This window comes from Plectropomus leopardus, chromosome 8 (genome assembly GCF_026936395.1).
Source record: "Plectropomus leopardus strain MGB_pleo_1.0 chromosome 8, ASM2693639v1, whole genome shotgun sequence".
Taxonomy (NCBI): domain Eukaryota; kingdom Metazoa; phylum Chordata; class Actinopteri; order Perciformes; family Serranidae; genus Plectropomus; species Plectropomus leopardus.
The window spans coordinates 6,855,818-6,871,227 of NC_142183.1; the positions used below are offsets into that span (position 1 = coordinate 6,855,818).

Consider the following 15,410-nt stretch of genomic DNA (forward strand, 5'->3'; position numbering starts at 1 on the left):
TTATATTTAATTCTGACTGACATTTAAAAAATACAAACCCTTTGAAATCTGAGAATAAGCTTAGCAAGAAGTTAATAAAAAGTACAAGTACAATGCAACAAAAAAAAACTGGAGAAGGTGTTTGAAATTATAATCCATCTGTTGAACAGTTCTTGCCAAGTTGCTTATTACCTTTTTAACCATGTTTTTGAAAGAAATCACATCAATCTGATTAGGGTTCAAAGGTTTAATACTTGCCTGAAGTTGTAGGAACCCTGAAAATACTGACACATGATCAATGAATTTATAATTGAGGGATTATTAAAAAATCATCCAATTAAGTCTTTGCTGTAACATCACAGTTACCATCAATGTTTTGTAACTAAAACTGGTCCACTGAATCCCAAACAGGAAAAATGAAATACAAAGACATGCGTGGTGGACATATGTCTTCATTTTTTTGCACATAATTATCGATTAGGTCAATAACAGGACAACAGGATTGATTTTGTTTTTTCATCGCATACGTTAGCAGTTTGATTTTCCCTAAAAGTCAAATAAAGGCAGCCGTTGGCGTCTCTCTCTCTCTCTCTCTCCTCGCTCTCGCTCGCTCTCATGATAAATTGGGAGGCTGGCTTTGTGCAGGAGTCTGACAGGAGAGGGGAAGCACAACCCAGCTGCAGAAAGCTTTCCACCATTTCATCTCAGGAGGATGGACAGCTCACACCACGCTTTCCTTGCCCCTGAAAACACACACTTGTGACTCACTGGAGGAGTAAACCATGGGAACAGAAGGGAATTCTGTAACATAACAAAAGCAGCTGGATACCAGTTTGAAGAATGGCTCCTGCAGCTGCAGCACAGCATCTGTGTAACCCCTGAGAAGATCCAAGTGTGGGAAAAGAGCTTTTTTTTGTCCTGGAAGAGGTGGGAGAGGGAGGGCGGGCTGCTGCCTAACCCCATGCCTGCCCCCAGAAAATTTCTGGTGGCGTCCACCTCGCTGCCCCTGGCACTGGGCTGGGGCTGGAACCTGAGCTTGTACGTGGGGATGCTCGTCGGACTCCTCATGCTCATGCTGCTTCTTCTCTGGATGCTCCTCAAGCAGCTGGGCAACTCGGTGGGAAAATCCACGCTGCAGCCCGGACGCTCTTTCAGGCAGCCTTGCTTTGAGCAGAGGTTTCAGCATGTGTTGTGAAAAATGGGGACAAATTCTGCCCAAACTCTGCCAGGACTGAGGCTTGTTGGAGAGCTTGACAGATCCATGTAAGAAAATGACTTTAAAAAACACTTTGTTATGGACTCAAGTGCTTATATTCCCTCAAAAATTAATAAAAATGCTCATGTTATTACTTAGAGAAACAACTGCCTGTTCTTTTGTATCAGTTTCAATTATATTATCTCTGATGTGCACTAAATTATCTGTATTATTCTGCTCATTTAACACTGTTGTTCTTATGCAACAGCTAATTCTTTTCATCCCTCACAGCCGAGCTCAAACATCTAAATTGCCGGGTAAAAAGCACAAGCCAAGACTAAATCTGCATCTTGATCCATGCTGATTAAAGCAACGCATTCAGGAAGGCAATTTGCACTCCTCTCATCTCATTGGTGGATTGGGAGGAGGGATATTGAGGATATGCCGCCTTGAGAAATATGAAAGGTACCGTGTGCCACTGGGTCTCTCAACCCCTGTGTCCATGTCAGGGGACAAAGTTAATTAGGCCCTTGAGGTGGAAGGTTAATATCGACCACAAGAGCCCACAAGTGTCATACTATTTCCCAGGTATTTAGAAGAAGTCACAATACATACATATTTGACCTTTTTCACTTGGTAACTTTGAGTCATTTGGGTTTTATTTTTCTTCAATCATTAGTCAGAGGTGGCCGGGCTGTCTTTGATTGAATAGTCCGAGAGGAATCAATAGCGTGGCGGTCCTTAGGGGAGCATGTTAATTACACCTCGACAGTTGATTTCCTCATAGAGCAGCACAATAACACAAACATGGTTCAGACACAGTGCTTCTGGGTGTGATGCCTCAGCATCACTAAACATTTCTCAAGGGGTGTAAACCGTTTATTCAGGGAAAGAAACCATTAGTGTTAATCAAAGCTATTAAATTAGCCGCACAAGCTTTGTTCCCATTTTATGTGTTGTGCCTCATCAGTTCATTTGTAGGCATTTATTTCTGTTTTTTTTTTGTTTTTTTTTTGTGGCTTCTGCTGAAAGAATAGTTTGATATTTAAGAAATGTATTTGTTTGTTGGATGAGGAGCTTGATGCCACTCTGGAGCCATTTAGCGTAGCTTAGCATGAACACTAGAAACGGGGGGAATTAAGCTTGTTCTGTCCAAATTCACCAAAATCTAACAAAAACACTTCTAAAGCTCAACAATTAATAATAAACAATTTTATCTCGATTTTATCTTTAAAAAAAAAAAGTAAACACAACAATTTAAGAATTTTGTTGGCTTGGGACAGAGCCAGGTAAGCTTTTTTCCTCTGTTCCCAGTTTTTGTGTTAAGCTAACCAGCCACTGGCTCCAGCTTCACATTTAGTGCAATATTAGTGTTGTTTTTGTGACTTATGCTCAAAGAATATTGTACAATATAATAGTTTGATATTTGAAAACTTAATTTGTGTACTTGTTGAGAGTTGGATGAGAAGACTGATGCCACTGTTAGCTTAGCATAAAGACAGAGAAACTGCTCGCCTGGATTTTTCCAGAGGTAACTAAATCCACCTGCCAGTACCTCTAAAGTTAACCAATTAACAAGTTAGATTTCTTTTGTTTAATCCTGAGTGTAAACATGATAATTTGAGGGGTTTTTTTTTTAGCTTCAGACGTAGCCAGGGTAGCTTTTATCCTTAATTTCCAGTTTGTGCTTTAGCTAACAGCTGCTGGCTCTAACTTCAAATTTAGCATACAGATATTATTGTGGTATCAGTCTCACTCTTTTCTCTTCAGCTTCATAGTTAGCACACAAATCATAGTATGGCCTACAAATAGTAAAAAAAAGTAGTTGTAGGATATGTTGTGAGGTTGTTACAGTAGTCTTTAATGAATAAGCTTCTGTGTAATGTAACATAAAACATATTTTCTGCAGCTGTTTGTGTATCATAGCTCTACTGAGTTGATGCTAAATGTTCTGTTTGTTTATATTTAATCATTTTCTCCCTATGATCGGTCTATCCCTCCATATATGCAAGTTGGTGGTTAATAGTTTAAATAATGCATCAATAAGTCTGGCAAAAAATAACGTTGTGACAATGTGATTTCACAGGTTTCCATACCGGTGCCCAACAACTACGTCAAACTGGACCATATATTTCATATTTTTTGTAAATAGAGCAGTTGACATGTGCAACCAAGGATAATCAAAATAAATTGCCTACTTATAAAACTAGCAGAAAAAATCCAGAACACAATGTTTATAATTACTATAATTTTAAAATTATGTTACAGAAATTGTTGCTCTTTTTTCAGGTTGTAATGTTTTAAACCAATTTCTAACTTATTTTTGGCCATGTTTTGTTAAGTTGCTTTTTCTGAAAGAAATCAAGTTTGCTCAGGTTTCAAAGGGTTAATCCTACAGAAACCTAAGTGTAAACATGACAATTTGAGAATTTTGCTAGCTTTAGACAGGACAGCCTCTTTTCCCTCTGTTTCTAGTGTTTGTGCTAATCTTATCAGCCTCTGGCTCTAGCTTCATGTTAATCATACAGATTTGACAGTGGTATCAGTCTCATCTAATTCCTGGCTATATATCAAGGTGTATTTCCCAAAATACTCCTTTTAATCATCGGCCTGAAAACACTTAACTATCTCTCTACTATGTGAAACCAGGAAATCTTTTGGGTTTTCTCTTCAACAGGTCTGAACGCAGGTTATTTCAAGCCAATAACATTTTCTTCCCTTTAGCAAGAGACCTGCAGATTAATGAGGTCTGACACTGTGGATAGATCCCACGACTGCATTTTTTTCACCTCTTGCTGTCGAGCTGAAATTTGTCCTCTGGCACTGCTTGACCATCTGTGGCTTCTCAAACCTCCTCTAACAAAGATAGTGCCACATGTCTGCGAATACATGAAAAGAGTCACAGCAGCCTCTGAGCCACTCTCCTCTGTGCTGTGGATCCCTGCTGGGTTCGTCCTGCAGACAGTTGAGGTTAAGAGAAGATGAAAACACCTGATGAGATGTGGTGCTGAGAGGGATAAAGAAGGTTTCTGATGAGAACTACAAAAACATGCAGTCCTATTGTCAGTGTCTGTTTTCTTGGCCTCTAGTTGCAAACTGGTAAATGAAGAGATGAAAACACCTTTTTGAAGATAATAAAATATAAATCAAGCTGTCCTCTGAGCAAAATAAGGAAATAAAATTTAATAGTCTACAGGACTCTATTCTTCTGGTGGCTGTTTTGAACATTTTGAAAATCGATTTGCCTCAAAGGATAACTGTTAAGTCGATAAATTGGTATTTTATAATAGAAATAAATCATGTTTATTTTATTTTCAAAGTCCCGCGTTTCATTTTGTTGAAGCTGTTTATTGGAAATAGTTGAAGCATGTTGTTGTGACCTTTTTGCTCAATAAATGTACACATTTTTCATTTTTGCACTCATTCGTGTAATGTGTAACATATAATTTGGCTTCTGTGTCCTGATGCTTTGAAAAAGATATAAAGAATTGGCATTTTATATTCTAAATGGTAATGTATGGTAGCCTAGTTTTGTGGCAGTATATTTGCAATGCTGACTCAAGTTAAAAATACATTTTCTTGAAATATTAGCTATATGGATATACTGTGGATATATGTTGGAGTAATCCAGCCAGGTAACCTGATTCATATGTACAGTATGTTTGTATGTGGAAACTGATGAATTGCACTTAAAGAAAAAAAATTGCAGCACTAAAGCAGAGTAATTAAAGAACTGTTTGACAGTTTGGGGAAATATGCTTATCAGTATTTGCTTTTTTGCAAAGACTTACAGGAGAAGCCTTTCATAGTTGTCTTTTAAAAGAGCTTTATACAACATTAACAGGATTAATGTACCAGCGAACTGCTACATAAAGATATGGTGGAGTTATGGCGTCCTGAGCAGAGTATGAAATCACGCTCTCTCTGAATGTGTGGTAATCCGAGCTTCTCTGTGGCTCTCTGTGCACGCTGATATCAGGATGCTGTCGTTCCCGTTTCTGCAACACATAGATTTATATCTAAAGACCGGATGCCAAGGTGGCACTTATTCATTTCTCGCCTGGTGCATACACCAAAAAAAAAATGCTTTTAGCTTCTGGGTTTACTTCTGTTACATTTTGTCCACTGAACAGAGTGCCCCAGCGATGACGTTTTTCTGTGGGATGATGCTTTTCTGTAGGCAGACGTGGAATTTAAAAAGCCTATGGGATTTTTCCATCGGATTTTGGATTACTGCGGAAAATAAGCTCTGTTGCAAATAAACGTTTATGGTACTTTGTTCGTTTTGCAGCTTTAGAGGTTAGCTCATTGGCAGACTTTTTATCTTTTGACAGAATCTTTGTCTCCTGTTTCCAGTCTTTATGCTAAACTAAGTTAAGCTAATTGCATGCTGGCTCTGTCCATAAGGAAGTTAGCAAACGAATAAGTGTAAGCGGGCTGTTCCAGCTTTAACTGTAGCTTCAAACATATAGGTTGCATATTTGTTACATAATGAAACTTGGGTTAAAGCAGCTGACAGGCAATTAGGCCAATGTTTGCTTACTTCTTTACCAACTCCAGGTAATTACTGTTGGTGCAGCTAATATTGCCACCGAATTTTGTTCTCCCTTATGTTCTGAAAATAATTAGGTTTGACAGCTGCAGGCAATGCTAATGTTGCAGGAAGATTCCCACCTGAATGTGATATCCACTCAAAAAAGGCCACAGTGAAAAATGGACAGAATGAAACCACTTTCCATCCTGGAAGAGGGATCCCTCATCATCCTCCACCGCTCTTCCAGAGGTTTCTTCCCTTTTTTTCCCCATTACAGGGGTTCCTTTTCGGGAGTTTTTCCTTGGGTGATGTGAGGGTCTAAGGGCGGAGGGATGCCGTACACTGTAAAGCCCTCTGAGGCAAACCATGTTTTTGTGATGATGGGCTCTATAAATAAAACTGACTTGACTTGACTTTGTCTCTCAGTCTGAAGCTTAGAGCTACTTTACATCAGAGCCATAAACCCACTGATGGTCTCTCATAGCCAGGCAGATGTTATTCTTAAAACTGCCCCAGATATTACAGCGTGCTTTTTATGGATGCTCTCTAGAGGTCCATGAGTCCAGGTAATATTTGTCGTAATTGAGCCGTGTGCGTTTGATAACACCTGCCCTCAGCACAGGGGAAGATGGCAAACAGAGACGATGAGTGGTGTCTGGGGAGGCCCTTTGATTGATGATAGAGCTTATTGTCTGTCAGTCAGCACCCGACAAACTGAGCCGTCCACGGCTCTGTATACAGGCTGCTCCATGGCACTGCGTTCATGAATGAAACACTCAAAATGATTCAGTTTGGAAACTGACAACTCAGGGATGATCGTAAAAAGTGAAAGTAACAGTCAGCAGTTTGCAGCCTCACTCACTGATTCAGCTTATATTTGAAGAACAATAGCTATTGTTTCTTCCATATGAAAACAAATGTTATTTTGAAGTTCATACTTCAGTCTTGAAACTAAATTTGGCAAAACAATCACAACTCATGGTTCAACTGCACATTTTCAACTTGTGATGGAATTGTACATATAAAGTTTTATTGTTATGGTCTTCAGCATATAACAAAGTCTACCAACGGAGATGCAGTGATGTTTTAAATGCTTTAATTTTTATTAACTTTTTTAATGTAAATACTTTACAGAGGACTTTTTACAAGGCAATCAAAACAGGCAATTATTTATATATTTTATTATTTATAATTCGGCAGGTTTCTAAAATATTGCGGTTAAAAAAGTCCCTAAAAACTTTGTGAAAACTAAACATAAACGTTTTGAGTTTTGTGCAGATCTTTAATGGAAACCCACTAATGTCAATTATGACACTTTCTATTATGCATTTTTGATCCATGGTGGTTTTACAATTGTTAAACTTTTCTCAAGCTGATAAAAGCGTTCCAAAAAAATACATTATATTGTCATAATTTAAGTCTGGGAGCCGGGCGGGATCTAATGGGCAGCGTAAATAACCCTTAAAAAGGTAAAACATTTCCGTAAATGAGGTAAAAGATAAAGCTAAATCACTTACTGTAGCCTGCTATTTTGAAAGTGCCATTTCCTGTTTTGTCTTTCGCGGCCTTTATTTTGAAGCCGGGCGGAAACATTTCAATAGGGCACAAACGTCTGAGGAAAGCGGAGGGAAACACCGAAATGTTTGTACTGAAGGTTTTTTACTGTTTCTCGCTGAAATAATCGCCAGGCTGGAACGGGAACAAGGTATAATGTGATTTAATATATTTTCTATGTTTTGGGGTGTGTGTTTTTAACTGTCATTGTGATAAATTAGTGAAAAATTAAGTGTTTCGGAGCGTTCATGCTAATAATAGCTACGTACATGGGTAACGTACAGAAAGGCTTTCCCCATAGAGACGGCTTTAAAACAGTAGATAGTTTTTATGAGCGTCAAAACCCCTGCGAAACGACTCATTTGACTATCTAGATTCAAGACAAACAGTTTGATAAAATTTGGAGAGTGTAAAAGAACCTCAAGATTACATGTTTTTAGACCGCCGTTCAAGCTAGCACAGCGCTAAACCGGAAGACAGTCGCTCCGCCGGCGGAAGTTACCTGTTCGGCCGCTGTAAGGCTTCTGTGTTATATGCAACCCACTGAATCTATTTCACTATGATATATCCATACATTGAATAAAAAAAAACATATTTTCCTGCCTCAAACATCACCCAACAAGCCCTGAAATCCTGAAATTGAACCCACATAGAACAACGAAAAGAGGTCTCCCAGAAAAGGGATTTAGGCAAACATGTGGCTCAACTAGGGAAATTTAGAAAAAAATGCTAATAACTGAGTGAAATGGAAGTAATTTGTCCATGGCCCATGCTCCTTGGTGGAGCAAAGGGCTTAAGTCAAGTAGGTCAAGTCTATTTTTTTTTTTTTTTTAGAAATTTCTGATGTTGAATATTGAATAGAAATAGAACAGTGCGCTTAAGTCACGATCAGACCTTAAAGACTGGATGCTTAAGCTGGATGCTTAATTTAGATAATTTAAAGAACAGCCAAGGGCAGCACTCTAATTTGACTTTTTAATATTGCCTTTAAATGTCAAATTGGAGTGCTGTCATAGTCTTTTTTTTTTATAGCCTATTGAATATTCAGATTCTATTTACATTTAATATCCAAAACAGTACATCTATTCAGTATTATGAGCCCTGAGGCTTGTAGACTAAAAAAAGCCTCAATGATATAAAAGAGACTCCCCACTTAATCTGATAAGTTTATTATTACCTGTTTGTTTATTGGTGATTAAAGGAAATTGGCTCCATGTCAGTCTAGGAGGCTGTGAGATGAAACGGCGAGCATCCGTAACTGGATAACCTGAGAGATGGTGTTCACACTCTCATCTCCTCACAAGTGCTCACTTTAATTAAGGTTTGCAGGGACGAGGACGGTGACGACGATATGTGAGCTGCACCTCGGAGCTTCGCTCTGCTGATCCTGTCGCTCCTATCAGGCATCAAGCATCTCCTGTTTGTTATTATGTCTTCGCCTGAGCACATGTTTGGATTAAACACGCTCGAAAACATGTCCTTTGAAATGAGACACAAAGTGAATGACGCTGAAGGGGAAAAGGAAAAAGGCATTTAATTAAGTGACAGCCTCTCTCAGATTTTTGACATTTGCATACTTTATAGTGGGTCAGACAGGATGGTCGTAATTTCACTCTACTACATTTTATTTAAAAGCATTGTATGTTACTTTTTACATGCAATAATCCATATTTATTACCAGTAACTAGCGAATTGTTAAATAAGGAATCAGTCACTCCGCCAGCAGACGTTACCATCCGAGTGTGGAAGATCTGGATACTTTCATGCAGCGGAAATAGAGCTTTTTTTGCTTCAGGCGATACTGAGCAGCTCTCATAGCAATGAATGGAGCCCCGCCTCTGTGCTGTATCCAGATCTTCTCGATATATCCATGAGTTTTTGGTGTGCGCACGCTGAATTCAAGTTGCTACAGTAGCTAAGGTCCGTCTTCAAAGCTGCTATTGACAATACCCGGCTGAGAAGTGTCCTAGCTGCGGGGAGTGTGGCAGAGGGATCTCATTTGTTCAAGTTAGTGCTCCACATTATAAATTCAGTGCTATTTAGTGAAAAACTCCTAGAGATAACATAGAAGTTATTGTGCTGATTTGGTTTTAACTGGCTAGTGTTAGCTTGCTTAAATGCAGATGAATTTCTACTGAGATATCATCGCAGAATATTGAGTAGACAACATTATCTAATTAACTCCGCCGCTGATCTGGCTGCTAAGTTGGCTAGAAAGATAATAACGTCTTAAAATTGCCTCCAATATCTGTAACAACAGCTCTCTGTGGACACTTTTAGGGAAACGTTTAACTTTTGTCCCCCTTTTGAAGGTCACACAAAGCAACTGAAAGCATGAGGTCACGATCTCTGTGACTGACAGCGAGTGAAAGACAACACTGCACACGGATGGGGAAGTACATCTTGTCAGCTTTCCCCTGCAGAGCTGCAGCCGAGCGACAGCAGCCAGGAGCAGAAAATAAAGAGCCTCTACCCGAAGCAGCACAGATCACCTGTGAGGACAGAGGAGAAACACACCTGTTGGTAAGAACACTTATACTTATTTATGCTTTGTTTTAGAGTTGGTATAAGCTGGCTGCTCAGATCATTTACTCGACCCTTTGAAACCTGGATCGAGTTTCTTGTGCTACATTCAAACAGCTTTTCACAAATAATTAAGCCTTTGGACTCTGAACCAATGGATTTGATGAACTTGGCAAGAAATCTAGAAAATTAGATAAAATAATTTAAATGTTTCTTTTTTAAGTTTTGGTTTTTTAAAATGTTTAGAAAACTATATTTATAATTATCATAACTATATATTTAAACATATTTCATTGAATATTAGTTGTTTTTGAGCCATTCTTTCTGTTTATTTCCTTTTTTTTTTCTATTTCTCAGCAAATTTTATCATGTTTTTATACAATAATTTCTTGCTGATTTTTTTGGGGGGTGATTTCTTAATAATGTTCATATTCACTTCAAATACTTAAACTACGTATCAGCCTGGCACTGGCATTCAAGGATGAGGAGAAACAACTGATTCTAGTATCAGTGCAGTCTTGATGCATTTGACAATAAACTGATGTCTAAATGTGAGTCTGAATGTGAACATACGCTTTTTAGGCCTTGGGTGTGGCAGTGGTTGTCTGTTCAGTGTAAAGATTACTGTACCAATTAATTTCATTGCACTAAACACAATTCCATGACATTTACAAAACTTCACATGCTTTCTACTGATGCCACGACTTTTCCAGGTTTTCCATGACCTTTGTAACCCTGATGGTATAAAAAAGAAATCTGAAAAGTAACTAAAGCTGTCAGATAAATGTAGTGAGGTAAAAAGTACAAATTATACCTCTGAGATGTCATTAGGTTAAAGTATAAAGTTGGATAAAAATTTGTGATTAAATACAGTACTTGAGTAAATGTACTTAGTTACATTCACCACTTATTAAAACTGCTTATTTTAAATCAGAAATCTCTTTCACTTTCTTTCAGTTTACAACAGTAGTCTTCATTCAGCAAAAAGGATGGTAAGTTTTTCCTTTTTTGTTTTATTTTCTTTTAAATAAAATAATCCTTAAATTAACCCTTTGAAACCTGGAGTGACATCTTGTGCTGTTTTCAGATGCTTTTCGCAAGTATTTTGATCTTTGAACCCTGAGCAAATTAGAACGATTTTAAGAAAAGGCAATGACTAACTTGGTAAGAAACAAATTTAAACAACAAATTTAATTTACACACACACGTACATATAATTATTTTTTTTGTACAAATTTCAGGTAATTTTCTTGTACTTTTAACTTATTTCTTGCAAATTTATGGATAATTTCTGTCGTTGCTCATTGCCTTCTTCTCATGTTTTGAAAAAAAAAACAAGCCAATTTCCTCAGTTTTTTAAAGGGTTAAAGTCTATTTATGAAAACTGCCAAGAAACTACTTTGCTTGGCAAAAAACGGCTGGAATTAAAACTAGTGTTGTTCGGCCACAGCGCCAGAATTAATGTTTGTGTAATGAAGCGTGTCTTAACTCTGGAAAGGTCAATGCCTTTTCAAGCCACACTGAAACCAGTGCTGCATGATCAGTCCCAAACAAAACACATCACAAATAACTGTCAGCTCCAGCCTCTGATTTGCATGCAACCAGAGACAATTTTTATTTCCATAAATTTGATTGAATCCTCATTTTTCCCAGTTCCTCTACTCTGTGAAGACCTGATGTGTACCACAACCTCTATATGATCCCTGATTTGCCGGAAAGACTCTCTGCAACAATTCACTCATTAGTTAAACATAAGTGCGACTTGTGCAATACCGTATACTCACATTGGCGCAAAAGAGTAGGAGCAGCTTCATTTGATATCCTTGATTTGATTTTATCCTCTCGAGGCTGTTGAGAGATCTCAGACTGTCTGAAGAGGATAAGCTGATTTAAGATGTAAAGTGAAGGCAAGAGCTCAGTTTAAGTTGATGACTGTGGTCTAATTTGCACCATATTGTATTTCCACGTGCATGGAAACTGCAGGTTTGTGTGTCTATTGTGTCTCTTCAGGGTTACTATTTCATCAAAGGACAGTCGGGAGACAAAGCTCCCTGATGGTACTTGAAAGGTTAATACAACAGCCATTCTTTGAGATTAGCACTGACTTTGATTTAACCGTTGCTTAAAACATGTATTCTTCCTGTTTAATAGCCTCTCTAAAAAAACACTGTTACTATGAGAGAAGAGAAAAAAACTGTCAATGGGGAAAAGTCTTTCTTTCGTGGGGATCAAGTGGCGGATGGCGTAATTTCACTTTTTCACGCAAACGTCACAACTCGGCAACTTGGGTGTCACTGTAGTTTCACAATTTCCCACTCATAATTCTGACTTTGGAGGGCCGTTCTTCTGCTTGTTACTCATAAATACGGTAAATAAGATATCCCCGAGCAGCACATGAAGGCAGCGTCTAAGGAATATAATGACAGTCCATGCAGTAGTTGTTGAGATATCTTACCCTGGACCTTAAATGATAAGACGAAAAGCTAACCAGTCTGGTAGATGGGGAAATATTTCAGTGGTTAAGTAAAACTTTTGACCTACTGGTGGCGCTAGACGAAAAATCTGGGATTCCTCAAAGTCATTTATTGATGGTCTTGGGGGACTTATAAATGTGTGTACCACTTTTCCTGAAAATCCATCCAGCAGTAATGAAGATATTTGCAGTTTTGCTCAAAGTGGTGCTTAAAAACATGACCACAATAGCGTTGCTGAAAAAGACAGTTTGACAGCTCGTGCTGATGTCTTTGTAGAAGATGAATACTAAATGTTGTAATAAAAGAGAGAATGAACAATAAATGTTGACTCACATCATAGTAGTGAGTTTGTGTTTGAAAATGGCTCACGACTGGTTTTACTGTAGAAAAAAGGTGTTTTATTGTGCTTTAGTCAACTTCATGATGCATGCAGGCATGATCAAAGCTGTGACAGTGATGCATGAGAGCGACACTTCAGCGTGAACATCGTCATCGTTCAAGAGGTTACTCTCTTGAAAACGGATAACCAACCAAAGAGATAATAAAAACTTTATTGAGAGGAGGGGGAGACAATATTCGTCCACTTGGTCCACCTGCTCAAAGTTTGGAACAAAGCTGCAGCTGAGGCAGATGTTTTATTGCTTTTTCTTCAGATGACATTTCCCCTGGAGAACAATCTAAAACTCGGCACGTTTTTTAAATTACCCGTGTTGCATAAAGCAGCAGCCAGACTTGATTTAAATTATACTTACAGTACTTGCCCCGGAGTTTGAATTGTCAACGTTGAAACCCGGGTGGGTTTTGATTGCCTGAAGCAATAGTTTTATAGTGCAGCTACCAACATTTGCAGTAATATTCAGTATCTTTAAATTTTTTATGCTCATGGTTTTATTCTTATTACGCAAGGGAAGCAGTTGAAACACAAATCATGAAAGAGCAATAAAACCTTGAAACAATATACATATTTTAGCACCCACTTTACCAAGTATGTTACAGGTGATTCTCATTTAATTCACCTGAGCAGTTAAAATATGCATAAAAAGATTTCATTGCAGGTTTGCTGGTTTCTGGAGGTTGGTGAAAACATCTGTAAACACCTGCACATAGAGACATATAGCAGCAGTTTCCGCAGCCAGAGTAAAGAAACACGAGAGAAAACTATCTGCTAAAAACACATTTATAATTTATTTTTTTTGCTGTCTTTCTGCAGGCATACAGGGGCAGCGTGAGACCTTTCGTCAACTTCAACGCCAAACACGATGCTGAAATCCTCCACAAAGCCATGAAAGGAATCGGTCAGTTTTCTTTACCCATCCCCACTGCTGTTTACTTTCACACTCAGCATGTTATACCACTGGGATCTGCTATCTCATATAGAAAAAGGTCAAACTGCTCTCGTTCCCAGGGTGTCAAATACAACAGCTTGGTTAGTGGTCCTTGGCCTCTTTTACCAACGCACAACGCACCTTACAGCGTTTGTATGAGACGTACTGAGGTTTAAAATAACTCCAGTGTAACACATTCTGCAGCAATAACATAACAGAGAGAGCCAGAGAGTCACAAAAAGGGTGTTAGATGGCTAAAAACACACTCTGGATTTAACAAAGTAGACCTGGTTTTAGACACACGCACACGCGCACACACACACACGCAAAGTTTGGCATTTTAACATATGGGTCTGTTACACATTTGTACATTTCATAAGCAGATGTGTTCAAACTTTGTTTAAATTTTCAATTTTATGTTGTTGTGACGATGCTGTCGTCTGAACTGCATCACTTTATAAACATTGATGTGCATACAAATGTAACTTCCTGTGGTTTGCAGAATTGCACAATACAAACATTCTCATCCGGCAGCTGGACTGGCTGAATTATTTGCACATACAGTCCCCACATGTGACAGGTGTGTCCCATTTATGTGTTTGTGTCATTAGTATATTTTAAAAAGTTTACTTTGCAATTTAATGCTTGTTTTGTTGCTCTCTAAAACCAATAAAACACAGTAATGACACAGCTGTCAGGGAAGCGTTTCCGTTTACTGTTGGAACAATTAGTGTAATCCTCTGGTGTGTAGGAATAATTTTAATACAGTGTATATTTGGTCCAATTAGAAGAGAAACGGAGAAGTTTTAAACTTAAACTTTAAAGCAAGTAGGAGCATTAAGTCATTTCCACAACATGCTCTGCAAAAACACCACAGTAATGAGCACTTTGTGTCCTGGCAAACATAGAGACACACACACCATAAAAAAGCCCAGTCTGTAATGTGATGGCTGAAGCAGAGGGCGGACTGGTAAACAATCTGAGATGGTTATAATGATAAGGAACTAAAAAAGTAAAATCATTCAAAATGAAGTAAAAAAAAATAAATTATGCTCCAAAAAATGTGTTTTTTGCCCTATAAAAATATATTTTTTATAAAATATTGAATTTAATAAATATTTTTGCCAAACATGATTAAATATTGGCAGGATTACAGGATGTTGTGACACGAGCTTGGAAGGAGAAAGGTTACGTCGGGGTTAGTGTTAACATTTCGGTCATCACAGAATTATTTTACTGTAAAACTGATTTCAAACTTTCAAAAATAATAATATGTGATGGTGTACTCATTATTAAAAAACGGCCATGAAACAAACAATTATATAAAAAAACAACAACCCCAAAACAAACCAAAAAAACACCACAAACCAAAAATATAAGAACCCACCCACAAATATAAAATGATCAAAAAACAACCCCTGAACTCACAATAAAAAAAATAAATAAACAATAAAGACCTACATGTTTATCAAAATAGTTGGCAATTGATTTTATGTCAATGGACCGATTGATTAATCAACTAATCTCAATTAATTTCAAATAATCTCTAATTTCATTTCATTATATTTTATGTGCTCGACATCATTGTAAATGCAGACTCGCCCTCAATGATTTTAGTCTAAATAAAGATTCAAAATAATCTTTGCAGCCGCACTTGTTTAAAATGATTGGTAATTTGTTATTTTTTTAAGTTTTCAGGCAAATATAGTGAAGTAGAAAGTACAATATCGCCCTCTGAAATGTAGTGAAGTAAAAGTATAAAGTGACAAATACTCAAGTGAAGAACTAACTAGGAGCACAAACTTAGACAACATCTGAAATCTGCT

The 15,410-nt window shown here is 37.8% G+C and overlaps 1 protein-coding gene across 2 annotated transcripts in view; it reads left to right on the forward strand.

Moving 5' to 3' along the window:
* The first annotated feature begins 7,299 nt into the window (after positions 1 to 7,299).
* anxa5a (annexin A5a) overlaps positions 7,300 to 15,410 on the forward strand; it is a 29,462-nt gene continuing 21,351 nt past the window's right edge. The window contains exons 1-3 of one of the 2 annotated variants that reach the window (XM_042493558.2): positions 7,300 to 7,413; positions 9,575 to 9,785; positions 13,470 to 13,554. In XM_042493558.2, the coding sequence (XP_042349492.2) occupies positions 9,651 to 9,785; positions 13,470 to 13,554 (220 nt within the window). In that variant the 5' untranslated portion in view covers positions 7,300 to 7,413; positions 9,575 to 9,650. Of the gene's footprint in view, positions 7,414 to 9,574; positions 9,786 to 10,742; positions 10,778 to 13,469; positions 13,555 to 15,410 lie in introns of those variants that run through there. The other variant, XM_088080795.1, reaches the window with a different exon arrangement.